Genomic DNA, 15350 nt, shown 5'->3' on the forward strand with positions numbered 1-15350 from the left:
GCTGAACCCCGGGATGACACAGGCATGGAGGGAAGGTATTTGTGGTTCAACAGTGCGACTCCATGTGTCATACACAAATACAGTTCACTTTATTAGTGTGATATCTCTTCACTCATCTTAAACACCTTAAGGAATTTGGAAAGGGAGGAAGAAATAAAGCAGATGAACCTGCTGAGATATGGCCAGGAACAGTAGTACTTCATTTTGATTGATGTTTTTACAACCTTATCTTCTAGATAAAAGCTACTGTAAACAAAAGCCTACCTAAACTGATTGTATCTAAGAGAAGGGAGAGCCACCTGTGTGCGGCTGTTGGCTCCGCCATGCTTCTCAGCCGGTTCCTGTGCACCCGCACAGCCACCACCTCCACCTCCACCTCAGCAGTGACATCTAGACACTGGTACTCTTGGTGTCTGAGGCTGTAAACCACAGCATCATTTTCCTCATAACGTCCTAGAAAGCATAGATTCCTGACAGCAGTCTAATAGCAATCCCGTCAGTCAGGGAGCTAGCTCTCAGAAGTATATAGTTTGGAAATATTTTTCAGGTTTATTTTCTCACTGTTAAAAGTTACTTTCCTGGGCCAGCAGGTGCTGTGGAAGTTAAGGTACTGGATCTCGCATGTCCCACTGTGTAGTTGAAGTCCCAGACTGGCGGCTTGAAAAACACATCAGACACATATACATGTGTGCCCAGAATCCTGAGAGGAGAAAAGAGGAGAAGGGACTATGGTGTGGCCATCCCCCTGGGAGGTTATTTCTCACTCCCCACCCTTTGTCTTTCTCTGGTGAGTGCACGTACCCTATGGCAAAAACTTGAAGAAAAAAAAAAAGAAAAAGAAAAAGAAAAATTCCTTTCTTATATGGTAGAAAGTTACCAAAAATTATGTGTGTATGTGTGTGTGTGTGTGTGTCCTTTTTTTTTTCCAGATGCATGATTGCACTCAGCTTCTCCTGGAGCAGGGGTCTCTCTAGTGGTATTCATTAACACTTCCATATTTATTGGCTGGTTCCTGTGGCGTTGAAATACAGGCCACCCTCATGAAGCTTATATTCTAGGCTAGATTATGCATACTTTGTTTTTCTCTAAAATTCATTTTTTTGTTGTTTTCCTTTATCTGGCCATTTTTCCTAATGCCCTTCATGAATCTATAAAATTGGACAGCTTTGCTTTTGAGGGCTGAATTGGTTAGCAAAGAGATGTGCTTATCATGAAGTATTTATTGTGAATAAGGGAAAAATTTAACTATTCATTTAGGGCAAGTCGGAATCTGACATACCTGAAGCACTGTGTCACATTTGGTTAATGATAGATTTATAGGAAAACATGTATCAGCCTTAATCCTTCATTTACTTCACCTTGCCAAGGATGAAAATTCCAAGAATTTTTTATTTTAAGCAGACTTTTATATATCCAGAACCCATAAATCTCGTTGTTCCTTGAGATTAATGTCTAACTGAACTCTGGGTTACCTTATGATCTTTTGAGACTGAGTCATGGAAAAAGACACCCCATTCTTCTATACCTAATAATAAAAGAGTACGTGAAAAAAACATATTTATGGTATGCAATATTTACGTAATAAAATCTTTTCTATTATAATGTATTTCTAACTTCTAATATTTAGAAAATCAGAAATGAAAAAAGTTCAGAAATAACCTCAACATTTACCAGAGTGAGTCTATGGTAAACTAACTGGTGAACTCCAAAATGGACTAACTACAGCACTGTCAGCCCAAGCTTTGCCAACTTGATGATCTCTATCCATTATGGTTGTCATATCAATTATAAATTCTCTGGCATCCGACGTTAAATCAGCTGAAATGATGGGTTAGCCTTTGGTGGGTTTCCCTGGGGAAATAACTGAGAAAACATGTAATAATTCACACAACCAATTTTGTAAGCCACCCCCAACTTTTGGAAGAAGGCTGGAGTATATAAATTCTAGGTAGATAGATGTGATTTGCACCCAAGGTCCTCAGGAAGTATTTTCTCACTCAGACTTACTTAAATGCTTTCAAGGTAAACATGGCCTTAGGGGTTTTGGTTTTGGTTTTGGTTTTGGTTTTTTGGTTTTTGTTTTTTGTTTGTAATAGGGGAGAGAGCAGAACAGGGGGGAGGATGGGGCTGAATTTTCACAAGGTCTCACCACATCACCATCCTTCTACCCCAGCCTCCCAGTTAGCTAGGAGTACAGGCACTTGTTTGTTTAGGCTGGACCGGGAGCCAAACCCAGGTTTCCCGTGTGGCCTCAGCCACTACACAGTAGTGCCTTCTCACTTGCATTATTTGGGCTGGGCCTACCAAAAGCACTTTGTTAGTTTGGGATTTTCTGTTTCTTTCACTACATTTGTTGTCTCTTTCTTCTTCCCATTTGAGGATGTGCACTTTCCTTCCCTGTGCATCCTCATTTAAAAGAGAAACCAAGTCTATCACCTTCCAATTTTATACCTAAATCATTGCAATATGCATCTGTCCCCACCTCTCTATGTCTTTTGGGACCCCTAAACACACCTTTCATTTCCCCCCCCCAAAATGGACGTACCATGAGAAAACTAAAGGGTTAATATGTGAATATACACAACGTAGTTGAAAACACCTTTTCTAGTAAAACTTTTAGGATACTTTCCTCTGAAGTTGTTCTTTTACTGTGAGCCCTTGGGCATTTTGTTTATTCTGTTGATACATCCTACACTTAAAATGTGAGTAGATTTGTTCCTATATTATTGAAGTTTAAGTTGTATATGCTTCTTAAAGAGAGGAACCTTTCTTCTGTGACTTGTGCACTATACTGGATGGATATGCAACCTTTATGTAGAGTCTTATCAGGGAAATGAAGAAGGACGGACCCACTCCAGGGATAAACATTTCCTCAAGGAAACAGAGACTGAAGACCACAAGTTAAAGATAAAATAGCTTCTTCCTTTGTTTTCTATATTTTCCCTTCTAAAGAGAAATTTACAGTAGTCCAGAAAGACCGTAAGTGTAGCATCTCAGTCTACCCGACATAGGACAAAGTGAAGTCAAAATTAAGCACTTTTAAGGTCATTTAATATACACGTGAAAATGTTGAATTTTATAAGCTCCAAGGAGAATTTCAGGTTATGGTTGTGTATTTACATATTTCTTAATTTTTCTTTAGAATAATGTATTTTCTGTTTATTTCCTATGTGGCATAAAAGACTGAAGTAAATCAGTATTTAAGATATATTTTTACTGTTTTTATTTTCAAAATTAGAGTAGGTTGTTTCAAAGAGATCATTTGTTTTTAATAACTGAGATCCCTGAACTGAGCAAAAATACTCAGAACCAGGGTTCTCGTTCTTTAGTCTTTTCACTTTGCAAACACAAATCTGCCAAGCCAAATAAATAAATAAATAAATAAATCAACCAAGTACTTTCATTTCATTGCTACATACTTCCAAAAAGAACGAATATTTGCATTGTATATGAAATTGACCATAGTGCCAGAACCTGATGATGTTCTAGTACATGATCGCTAATCTATCATTATTGTACACATATTTACACACAGGCATAATGTACCCGTACTTTGCACATAAACATGTGCAAGCATATTTCACTTGGACTGAGAAGTTATTTACAACTCTGTCTGGAGATACATACAACAGCAATGAACAAGTGCATAACCAATCTACAACACACAGATTAAAACTAAATAAACAGTGTAAGCGTTTATTTTAAAACAATTACAAGATGTTTTATATTTCTCCTTCGTCCTGAACTGTGTGTTTGAAAATGCGCTCTTCATAAAAACCACATGCAAGTCTTTTTGATGGTGAAACAATTGACTCCCAACAGCCACATGTCTGCACATATTCTCAGAAGATAGCAAAGACCCCACACAGCAACTCAAGATGAGAAAGGAAAAAAAAAAAAATTGCATGTGTGTGTGTGTGAGAGAGAGAGAGATTCTTTACTGTTTCTTTTAAAGAAAGATTTTTCTCTTTGTGAATTGAAATAAAAGATTTAGGCTGGGAATAAAAATTCTAATCAATACAACTAGGTTTGTTTTTATTGTTTGATGAAGACCCTGGTGAACAGCAAACCTCACAAAAATCATCAAATCGTGCTTTCGTCCACTTGTCATCCTTCAACTGAAAATTGTTTTATTGACTTGGTCCAGATTTATGTTGTAGGATCCCTGTGCACTGTGAATCTTTTTGTATGTGATCATGGTCATTCTGCTCATTGGGAAGAAGTATTAGGTCAACTTCATGAATTTCCCTCATTTACTGTAGAGAGGCAAATTGTTTAATAGTACACGAGTCCCACCACTCTTCACTAGCTTATTGTGTTACCAAAAGAGACATAAAAGCATACTAGTTTTTAAATGTATGCAGTGATTTTCTCATAGATCTGAAAACATGCATAACCCCAGTTAATGGCACAAATATAAGATACACCTCCACACTAGAGATGTTTCAAGTGCAAAAATGGGGCCTTTGGGCTTCACCGTAACATCCTGCATAGCAAGTCTGAATCTTCTTTTCAGGGAAAACAAATCTCCACTTCACATGCTCACTTAGACCCGTTGCTTCCCTCAATTTTCCTCATAACTTACTCCAGCTGTTTATTTCCGTTTATATGAGCAGGCTGTGGCAGTGCTCTGGATTTACTCCTCTTCCCTCGTGTTTAGATTCTGCGCCCGTAACTCCTGTACCCCTTCGCAGCATCAGGCATTTCTCTTCCCTGAACGTGACGTGGTGATTCTCTAATTCTCATTCCCTAGCTTACTTCTCTCTGATCGGTAAGGGCTTTAAATATTTGAGAATGTAATCATTTAAATTTCTTTTGCCTGAATTACGGGTTGCATTTCTATATACTTCCTAAATGTGGTGACACTTAAATCGAAATGAGTAGTTAGATAAACATTTTGGTGGGAAACTATTGACTTCAGACTTAGAAGAATTATTCCCTGTAGACAGATGGATCCCAACTCATATACTGGGCTTTTGATTAGTCACCTTGCTTCTGGGCCTCTGCTTTTCTATCTTTTCCAGGTGTCGTAAATATTTTTCAAAGTTGAATGGCTGTTATAAATTGCTATATAAACATAGGTATTGTGAGAGACAGTAGAGTATAGTCGTGACAAGAACAAGCCTTAGAGCTAGACTGCCTGGGTTCAAATCCTGACCCTCTTTGTGCCTCAGATTTTTCCTCTGTGAGGATTATCTTAGTGCCACCCTCATGGGGTGATAGTGAGTACTGAGTCAGTCTGCATGTGTAAGTGTTTGAAACACTGGCTGTCACTTAATAGGTGTTGAGGGACCAGCAGTTAGCGTAATGGCTATGTCGCTGGACTCCCATGTAGTCGACCGCAGTTCGAGTCCTGGACCCGGTGGCTTAAAACTCACGCCGGGCGCGTGTGTGTGCTTACGTGCCCAAGATCCCGAGAGGAGAATGGAGGAGAAGGGATTGCAGAGTGGCCATCCCCTCTGGGGGGTGATTTCTTGCTTTCTATCCCTCTGTCTGTCTCTGTCTGTCTGGCGAGTGCATGCACCCTGTAGCAAAAACCTCTCAAAAAAAAAAAAAGAAAAGACATAATAGGTCTTGAGTAAATGTTAGTTACTTCTTTGCGGTTGATTATATTATTTTATATTGACTATATTATTTTATATGTAGTTACAGAGCATGTTTATGGACATCATGCTGGTTAAGGGCCTTTTAAAATCTGCAGTGAAGCTAAACTGGCTTCAGGAAACCAATCAGGTAATTGGTTATTAGGGCCAATTTAGTAAAGTGATGCCTAATAGTATGATCAGAAATGTCTAGATTCTTGCTCTACTTTTCTTTTCACTCCCTGAAGAAGATGCCTCAAGGAAAAATGTAACAAAAAACAATAGTCTTCTCCTTTGTAAGTAAATATACCACCCAAGTAATTCTTTAAATACAGGATAGTGCAGAGAAGGCAAGGAAGAGGGACTATTTTGTTTTATAGTTAATAAATAAATAAGCGAGTCGTTTGGACCCACACTTTCTCTCTGTACCTCTGAGGTTCCCAGAGAGTTATGGAAAACCTTGAACTGAAGATGCAATTTATAATTTAAAACATATCCTGTTAAACATACATAACTTGAGATGCTCAGGGATGAACTGAGGACAGCTAGATTTTTCTGGAAAAGTAAGAATTTACTTGCTAAAGTACCATTTAAAAAATATTTTTGGTGGTAACCTTTTAAAAATGTATTACCACTTTTGCTGCCTTTTTCAAAACTGAACAAAATATAAGTAGCATCTGTTTTTTCTTGACTGTCCTAAGCACCTGTCAAGATAGACAGAAGCTGTTTGCCTCAATTTTAAACAGCCACTGTCATGATTGGGGCTTTTTATGTCTCTTCCCTGGTTATTAGCAGTTACCTCAACTGACCAAGTGTTCTACCTGTAACTAGCCTCACAAACTCAAAGTCTACCCCTTTCAAATTTATTGCTTTAGAAACCCGATAACCAAGTTTTCACAAAAACCACTGAATTGCAGAATGTATGGAGAAGTCTTTGTTTTATGTAACCCCAGCTTCCTAGATATGCAGCAAAGAGGGTTACTAGCGTATTATCCAAGTCAGGAGCCAAGAAGCCATTAGAATAAAAGCACAGAATTGTATAATAAGTTGCTGCTTAATGATAATCTCCTTCAGTATCCCCTCAGCTACAAATTCTGGGAGCAGTTATATCTAAAAATGCCAATCTGTGCCCAACAGGACTTTCCATGCTAGATTGTGAAGAATCATATTTAATTTATACTTAAACTTGAATCTGCAGTGCATATATGTAGTTGTTATCTCTTCGTAGATAACAGAGGCCTCAAAACTAAGTGACTTCATTCATTTACCTCACAGTTTCTGTGGATTAAGAGTAAGGACACAGCTTAGCTATCAATAGATCCTCTGCTTCACAGTCTCTCCCAGGCTGCATTGGCTTAGGGTCTCTGGTCTCATCTGAAGGTTCAACTGAGGAAGGGTCTACTTCCGAACTCATTCAGGAGTTGTTGGCAGGATTCATTTCCCCATGGTCTGTTGAGCTGAGGACTGCAGTTCCTCACTGGCTGTCGACCACACCCTGCTCCAAGTTCTTTGTCTCATGGGCCTCTCTCACATGGCAGTTTGCTTCATCAAAAGTTATAAGCAGAGAAGGCAATAGAGAGACAGTCTCACCACAAGATAGAAGTCCATAGGTTTTGTACCCTAGTCACAAAACGGACATCTTATGACTCTTGCCATATTCTTTGTGTTACAAGCAATCCATTAGTTCCAGAGGAGAGGATTAGACAAGGGCATGAATACCAAGAGGCAAGGGTCATTGACACTGTGCTAGAAGACTGCCTACCATACCCTCTGTCTGCAGCTTTTAGTTGTAACTCAGAACTCTGGCATCACCATCACTCTGTCACTCTGGGTCTTCTTTTCCTACTCCATTTGCTCAATTTTGTTTGACACTTCTCTTCTGTACCTTTCTTCCTAGAAATAAAAGTGGTGAGATTGCTCTTGGTAGACTAAGTTCTAAATGAGAGTTGGTGTAGTAGCTAAATGTCTTTCCTTCCAGTTCTTTTTTTTTTTTTTCCTGTGAAGATGAACCATATGTGCGGAGACAGGTTAGTCACAAATTTGCTAACTATTTCACACATCGTCAATATGTCTTAATGTTACCCATATCATAGATTCTCCTTAGTGTATGCTGTTCACCTGTACATAACACATCCATCCATAGAAAGAGATGGAACCAATTAGAACAGTGTTCCCCATCCTTGCCTAATTTGAAGATCTTCAAAACAAACAAAAGCAATGTTTGCTGCCTCTCTGCCATGTAACAACAGCTGTGCTTTTAAGTTCCCTCTGTTTAGAAAATACATGATGACTGAAAGGTGCTATGAATCCTATTTTGTTATCTGTATTTTTTTAAATAAGACAAGATATATAGACACATATGTGTGTCTATATATCTATATATATGTATATATATATATATGTATTTCTCTTTCTGTCTGAGGGTAGAGTTTGATGTATATAATAATTCTTTGCTTTCTCTTCACAACCCCTTAAGGGCCTCTAGCTAAGAGTTAGGAACCTTGTAGTTAGTTCTCAGATCAGGCAATCAAAATACGAAATGCCAACAGGGACCAGGTGGACAACACAACTGAGCAAAGCAGGCAACTCATAAGAAATGTGCCTTTTTCCATTTTTTGCTCAAAGTGAAACCCATGAAGGTTATCTTTTACTTTCCCAGATTTCACAGAGACATCGATGTGGAGAATGGGGTCTTATAGTGAGAAAACCCACCGTGCAAGTATCATGATAAATAGAACCTGGCACTGAGCCTCAGCATAAGGGAGTAACAGAGAAGTGGTGACCGCAGAAAACCTGAGAACAAATGTCTTGTCTGAAGGGCCAGTCGTGACTTAATGCTGGCTGCTTGTTGCCAGAGCAATTCATCTAAAAATAAATAAATAAATAAAGCTGAATATGCAGGGGTTTGTGTAAAAATTCCCAATTTGTTTGCATTGACTCAATGTATAAAAATAAAGCCTAGCCTTTATTTAATAGATCCAGTCACAGAGATGTCACTGTTTTGCAAGGCAGCTCACTCCATGTTTTCAAGAGAGTGGATTATAGAAAAAACCTGTTATTTGTCTTGAGTCAAAATGTGATTCTTAGCTACTTCCAAACACTGCCCTAACACTGCCCTAAGTCTGCACCTAAGAATGACAGTGTGAATCAAATCACTCCTCCCAGAGAGCATATGCAAAATCAGAAGATGGTGTGCATGTTACCATGCTGTGTTCACTTCTAAGTCAAATATACTGTTATTCTAATTATTCCTCAGATATTCTAGGATTCTCTTCTGGGTCAGTTCCAGACTGAAGATATTCCCCTTAGGCCAGGACCCTCCAAAATGCTCTAGGCAAAGTCTAGCAGTGCAAAAGGCATTCCATCTTTTGTCTGCTTAAAGTTGAATACTGTATCATCCAGTTTAGTACACTGATCACTACATCATAATGAGCACCTCACAGACTGCCTGGGTTCGAAACTGGTTCCTCCACTTTATAACTGGCAAGCCTCAGGCAACCTACTTAATTGTTCCTTGCTTAGGTTTTTTTTCTTTTGTAGAACAGGGGCAATAATTGTACCTACCTCAGGAGGTTGGCACAAGAATTAAGTGGGTTGATAATGTAAACTATATGCAAAGTACTTAGAGGAATTTCTGGTGCATAGTAAGTATTCTGGAAGTATTAATAATTAACATTGTTTTAGCTATTATTATTATTATTATCACTGTGACCTATAAGTATGCACGAGTGTGTTCTTTCTGGTCTTTAGTAAAAATACCACACCATGGCAGTGGCCAAATGCTGCCAGCCCCTTGGCTCTAGACTGTCACTGATTGTATAGCCAGTATACAACTGTCCCGGCCTATTATTACGAAGCCCGTGCTCACCATCTTATCCTGGGGATGTTAATCATGGACCAGCACAGTGCTAGGAATGGAGGACAAGAATATAAATAAGACATGGTTTTTGCCCTCATCAGGGTCGGAATTTAACCAAGAGACAAATGACAAAATAGAAGAAAAATCCTTGGGAGACAGATTTGCACAAAAACCACCCAAGGATATCCAGAGTGAGGTCTAGTGTCCTATTTAGTTTCTCTAAATAGCCGAACTTGGAAGGAAACCAGAGATACACATTTTGACCACATTTATAAGGTTGTCATTATTTCCAAAGAACTTCATCTTTCATGTCCTCACAGTCTATCATGGATCTTGATTTTCACCTACCATTTTTCCCAGAGGTATTTGTTGATTTTACTAATTCGGTGTTATTTTATTTGCAAGCAAGATTACTTCCTCAAAAGTCCCCGGCATTCTAGTCTCAGCTCCCAGGAGTCTTTAAAATCCATTGGGGGAGGGGGGCTATCTTTGATCTTATTATTTAACCATGAGTATAACAACCTTAAAATTATAGTCAACCTTGAAAAGTGTTTACAGAATCAATTCAGATGTCCGTGCACATCCCATTACTGAGTGTCTCCGGGCTGGTAGGGAGGGTACAATCCCGGCCACAGACTAGCCCTCTGCTCTGCACATTCCCTCAGACTGGGGACTCTATTTTCTTTTACATGCCATTAACAGAGTCTTTTTGATTTTTATTGGTCACGAAGGTTATATTTGCCTTCCCAGTGATCTCATTCTTGTCCAGTGGTGCCACAGTAAATGAGAAAAGGCATCACAAAGGTGAACTCACTCAGCCCACAAGCACACACTTGACCTACATAAAAATGTGCTAGGGTCCTGTTTTCTCCATTTTACACCTTTTCAGGAGGAAATGCCACCTTTTGTGTTGTTTGGTTTATCAAATTATCAACCGAAAACTTCCCTTCTGTTAGTTCAGATAACCAAGAAATTGATTATATTAAGTTGCTTAATGTGGTCAGCCCATCGTAGACAGGTAAATTGATAAAAAGTTATCCTGCCAGCATCTGCCTCTTAAGCTGTTGAAGAAACTTAGAAATGCACTAAAGTAAGTGTTGGGAACAAGGCCAGATCTCATCCTGTTGTTAAATTTCCGAACTTGTGTCTCTCTAATGTCCCTATTATTTTTGTCACTCAAGGATCACATCATTTGAAAGTCTCTCTACCAATCTGTTTACAAAAGGAAGTTGTGTTTCCTCATTTCTAATTAGACACATATTGTCCATCAGAGGTCTGAGCTACACGATAAAGTTAATATTACCAAACATAATACAATTCCATAGGAAACATAAAAAATTAGATATATTGTAGAACCTGATTACAAGTTCTGCTGAGAATGCTTGTAGGGCCGTGGAGCTATCTTTAGGGGACCCTGGCTGTGAGCCACAGCAGGAAAATGTTCAGGGTCCCACTCCTGCAAAACCTTCCCAAGTTGCACATTTTATCTGTTCCCTTGCAAGTGAAATAAGTCCATTTTCTTGAGCATGGAGGCTCTGCCTAGAAAATGCCATTTTCATAAAGAGCTGTCATGCTTCGGGTCCTTTGGCTTATGATTTAGCTATGCAAGGGAAGTGCAGGCCACTCCTGCTCCTCAGTGCTGCGTGTGTTTTTGTTTTATTAAATCCTTAAAATACTGGGCTTGTTTTTTATGACCCCCGTATATTCTTTTGTTCTTCTCCATGACGTGTTAGATCCCATTTTTTCTCTCCCTTTGTAAAAATATTAGTGCCTTTCTAAAGAACATCGTGATCTCGAAAAATGGCTGTCAAATCACACGGAGGAATGTGTTGAGCTTAATGTCAGGTCTGTCGAGACTGTAACTAAGGGGCGTTTGGCTGATGGGAAGGCTGGAGGCATCTCAGACATGGTCCACAGAGTCACAAATCTTCCTGCTCTTGCCAGACTTGTTTTGACAAATCTGAAATCACTTGGTCCTAATCACAGAACTCTCTGTAAAATGAAAGTACCAAATGGTATATGTTCCAGTTACAGACAATTGTGATGAAAAGTTACTAAGAGAGGCCGATTGGTGACTCAGCAGTAAAATGTGACTCTATGCAAGGCTGATTCACAAGTGAAAGTTCCAAGTTTACATCCAGAAACGTCCTTGTATATATCAGGCACAGGCATGCCCGTGATCAGGAACTGGATAGAGCTGCAGGTGGATTGCAGCATGGAGACCCTGTCAAGATGTGGGGTCTTTTCTCTCTCTCTCTTTCTCTCTGTCTGTCTAAATTATGGGAAAAATAAATAAACTTTTTTGTAAAGTGACTAAAAAGCCCCTAGTTAAATGGGTGCAAGTTCTTGTCCAGCTGTGAGCTCTGCCTAGTGTGTGTTTGACCATCGTGGGTCACACATCCTGTTGCACAGGGAGCCTAATTCTTCTGACCTCAAAGGAAATGCTAAAGCCTTCCTTGGAGATGCTGGAAAGAGAGCAACTCTACACAGCCCTGAATTCAGGTAAATCTCTCTGAGCCTGCTGCTCCAAGGCTTCTCATCATACCCAGCTGCTGCATCTCCTAGAAGTTCAAGTGATGGTTCTGTCCCTGTGCAGCGGGGACTGAAAAAGTTTTAATTAAACCTGACTACCTTTGACTTCTCTGCTGATGTGAATCCCCAAATAAACCAGCCCGTGACTTCCCACTGAACTCGTTCCTGTGCGTACTGTATCTCACAGCGCATCCTGTACTGTTAGTTTTGGCTAGTACACTACAGCATGTAATAAATCATGGAAGGAAAAAGCTTTTTGGCCTAGCATGGTTCAGCCTGCTGTAATGTTAGAATACAGAAAGCAGTTCTGTTTTTAGACATCCTTTTACCAACCCAGCATTCGTAATTTATGATTTCACTGTAAAATTCCTGCAACACTACACCAAAAGTCGTGCAGCCCTTTAATTAAGTGCGCTCGGTAGGAAAAACGTGAAACTGATGTGCAAAACATCTCCGTGCACGGTGATTGATAGTGATTACATCTTTATGAACCCAGCCTAAAGGTCTTCACTTCCTGATGAGTGAAGTAGTCTATAGGGCTACTTCCTGAATCTGCCTGGTGGGGATCAGTGACTGCTAACAAAATTGAAGATAATTCGGAGGAGGTACAGTTAGAAATATTGGGTCATAAGCCCTCATCTGTCTAAGCTTGGTCACACGTCTACCTAACTTTATTCTTCGTTTCCATATGAACCTGTGACCAAACTTCGTGCTCTGTCTACACTTAGAGAGCTTGTAATGCAGAGACTGAAAGGCTGGGGACAAGGTCTTTTTAAGGGATCCCACAGTGTCACATGGATTGTTTTTTTTCTTATCTCTCTGGTGAGAGAGAGAGAGGGAAAGTGAGAAATCACCTCCTCTCCCTGTGGGAGATGGCCATGCCACAATTCCTTCTCCTCTACTCTTCTCTCAGGATTTTGAGCACATGCACACACACACATACCCAGTGTGATTTTTCAGGAAGCCACTTCCAGGATTTGAACTGCAGACAACCATGTGGGAATCCAACACCTTAACATGCCACCTGCTGGCCCAGGAAGAGTCGATGACGGGATACATCTGGCCTATGGGTGCATGAATACTACAAGAGAACTTTAAGCTATTTTGTTTTTTTCCAATTACTTTTTAAACATTCATTTCTTTCTCTTAGTCAAAAATAGGAAAATTAATGTTTATTATTTATTTATTTTTAATGCCAGAGGGCACATAAATGAAAGGGAAGGAGACAGCACCCTCCACCAAGGCCTGATCATACTGCAATCCCTTTTCCTCCATTTCTCCATCTGGTGCAGATCCTGGGCCCACTCATTTGAACTTAGTATGCTGCCACCAGGGCCAGGATTTGAACCACAAATCACACATTTGGTTGAGTAAAACCCAGTCTCCTCTGCACAGCATTTATTCTCTGTGCAACAGGGCTGCCCTGAAAGTTTAACTTTATAAAATAGTACCACTAAATGTTAGGAGACTAAAACCTCAAACCAGGGGTTTCCCAGCCCATCACTGCCCCATCAGCCCTCACTCATATCACCTTACTGAAAGGTAAGATGGATAGTTCTTATATCTGAACTGGTTCAGGTTCCTTGAAAGAAAGGTAGCCAATTCATACAAGGGATAATACTGGTATTAAATGAGCTCTTTGGTTTAAGTCCTACTACTTTCAGTCATAACGGTGGTAAAACAAACAAACAAACACTTTGTGCAATCCTGTCATTTAATCATCTTTCCAATGCCTCCCTCCAAGGTGACGTTTTCTGAGCTATGATGATGCTATGTGTGTTATTTTCTGTTGTTTTTTGCAGATTTGGGCCAGGCTTAGTCATCTATTGGTACGGATTTATCCAGGAGCTGGACTGCAACCGGGAGAGGGGCATCCTGCTCAAAGCCTGTTTCCCCACGGACATTGTCACCTTATGCCATAGCGCCGTAGCTTGACCCCGAAGATCCTGGAAGAGATGCTGGGAGGAAAAGGTGAATCCGGAAGCAATTTTACTTTCCTGCCGTGTAAACTCCTGGCAACATCTGCCCTGAACTTCAGCTGAACTCTTGCTGCCGGTGGTCACACCACTACCTTCTAGACAAACATATCAAGAGTTTCTGTTTTCCTTCATCCCTTGCTGATGTGAACAGCCAAGAACCACAGACACAACCCACTCATTATCAGCATTTCTGTCTCTGTCAAACAGTTAGTGTAGAGATAGTCATAATCTTTCTTCCTTCCGGATGGTTTCTCCTTGTATACTGAACAAAAGAAAAAATGTGGAGATTGAAAGGTGTGATTTTTCAATTCTCCGCCCAGTTACCAAATCACCCCCTTATTTCTTTCTAAGCTTTGATTCATTCTCTATCTCTCTGCCTCTTCTCACGCACGCACAGATACCCAGCATTGCCTTCCCGTCACGGGATAATCTCTCACAAGCCCCGAGAAACAAGACATGAAGTCTGAAACTAAAGTTTCGCTCTCACCTACCGGACTCCCAGAGAGCCCACTGGTAGCCTGTTCTGGGTGCGTGTTCCGTCCAGTTGTCACGGTTTCCTGATTTCTGTGGCATTGTGCCAAGCTGCAAAAATACGCTTGATGAGAACTTCCTCTGTTTATAATGCTTATTTGAACACCAAACATTGTACGTTTATCTCATTTAAAAGTATTACTTACATTGTGTCTGGAAACAGCATTCCCTGTGGGGATAGGGGCAGGAGAGGAGGGGACTGAATGAAGTTCAGGGCCAGCATTGAGGAGAGTTTATTTTTAAACAGTATGTAGGTTAACCAGTATTTTTATGAGTATAATTCTTAACAGCACATTCTGTACACAGCTTTGTGTCTGCATTTTATACCACATAATTATATAACACTTAACTTGGACTTTAGAAATATTCAGCTTTGAATAAATTAAGTGTACCAGAAAGAAACCTAGAGCAGTTTTTAAATAAGCAAAATAAAGGAGATTTTGATTTTTTGTTCACTCTAATTTATTCACTTTTGTATACTGCAGACCAGATGTCAATCTAAAGCAAAACATTAGTAAATTAATTATATATCTTTCTTTGGGGGAATTAAAAATGAATCTGTACCCAAAAGTGGATTTAGTAAAATATTTGCCCCCTATGCTGACAAAACCTAACTTTTATAATGTTGAATAGATGATTTTGAAGGCATTAGTAAAAATGCAACTTTTGCAAACACTTTGAAGTTACATACTTTGTGTGGTTCTTCACAAACCTAAATATGTCATTTGTACTCTGTTCATTTTATACCTAAGAAGGTTTGCAAAACTCTACCTACTGCTGCATTTTTCAAAGGACACAAGCATTTCAGGTCCAAGCATGTAGGGATTTTTAACTCCATAGTGGCCACATTGAATCAAGGAAGAGAGG

The 15350-nt window shown here is 39.7% G+C and overlaps 1 protein-coding gene across 3 annotated transcripts in view; it reads left to right on the top strand.

The window, feature by feature from the left end:
* Positions 1–14139, top strand: part of CDIN1 (CDAN1 interacting nuclease 1) — a 255247-nt gene extending 241108 nt beyond the window's left edge. For 2 of the 3 annotated variants that reach the window (XM_006141702.3, XM_006141701.3), the window contains one exon: positions 13776–14139. In XM_006141702.3, coding sequence (XP_006141764.1) covers positions 13776–13908 — 133 coding nt within the window. In that variant the 3' untranslated portion in view covers positions 13909–14139. The remainder of the gene's footprint in view (positions 1–13775) is intronic. The other variant, XM_027765600.1, reaches the window with a different exon arrangement.
* The last annotated feature ends 1211 nt before the right edge of the window (positions 14140–15350 follow it).

Source organism: Tupaia chinensis, unplaced genomic scaffold (assembly GCF_000334495.1).
Source record: "Tupaia chinensis unplaced genomic scaffold, TupChi_1.0 Scaffold000062_1, whole genome shotgun sequence".
Taxonomy (NCBI): Eukaryota; Metazoa; Chordata; class Mammalia; order Scandentia; family Tupaiidae; genus Tupaia; species Tupaia belangeri.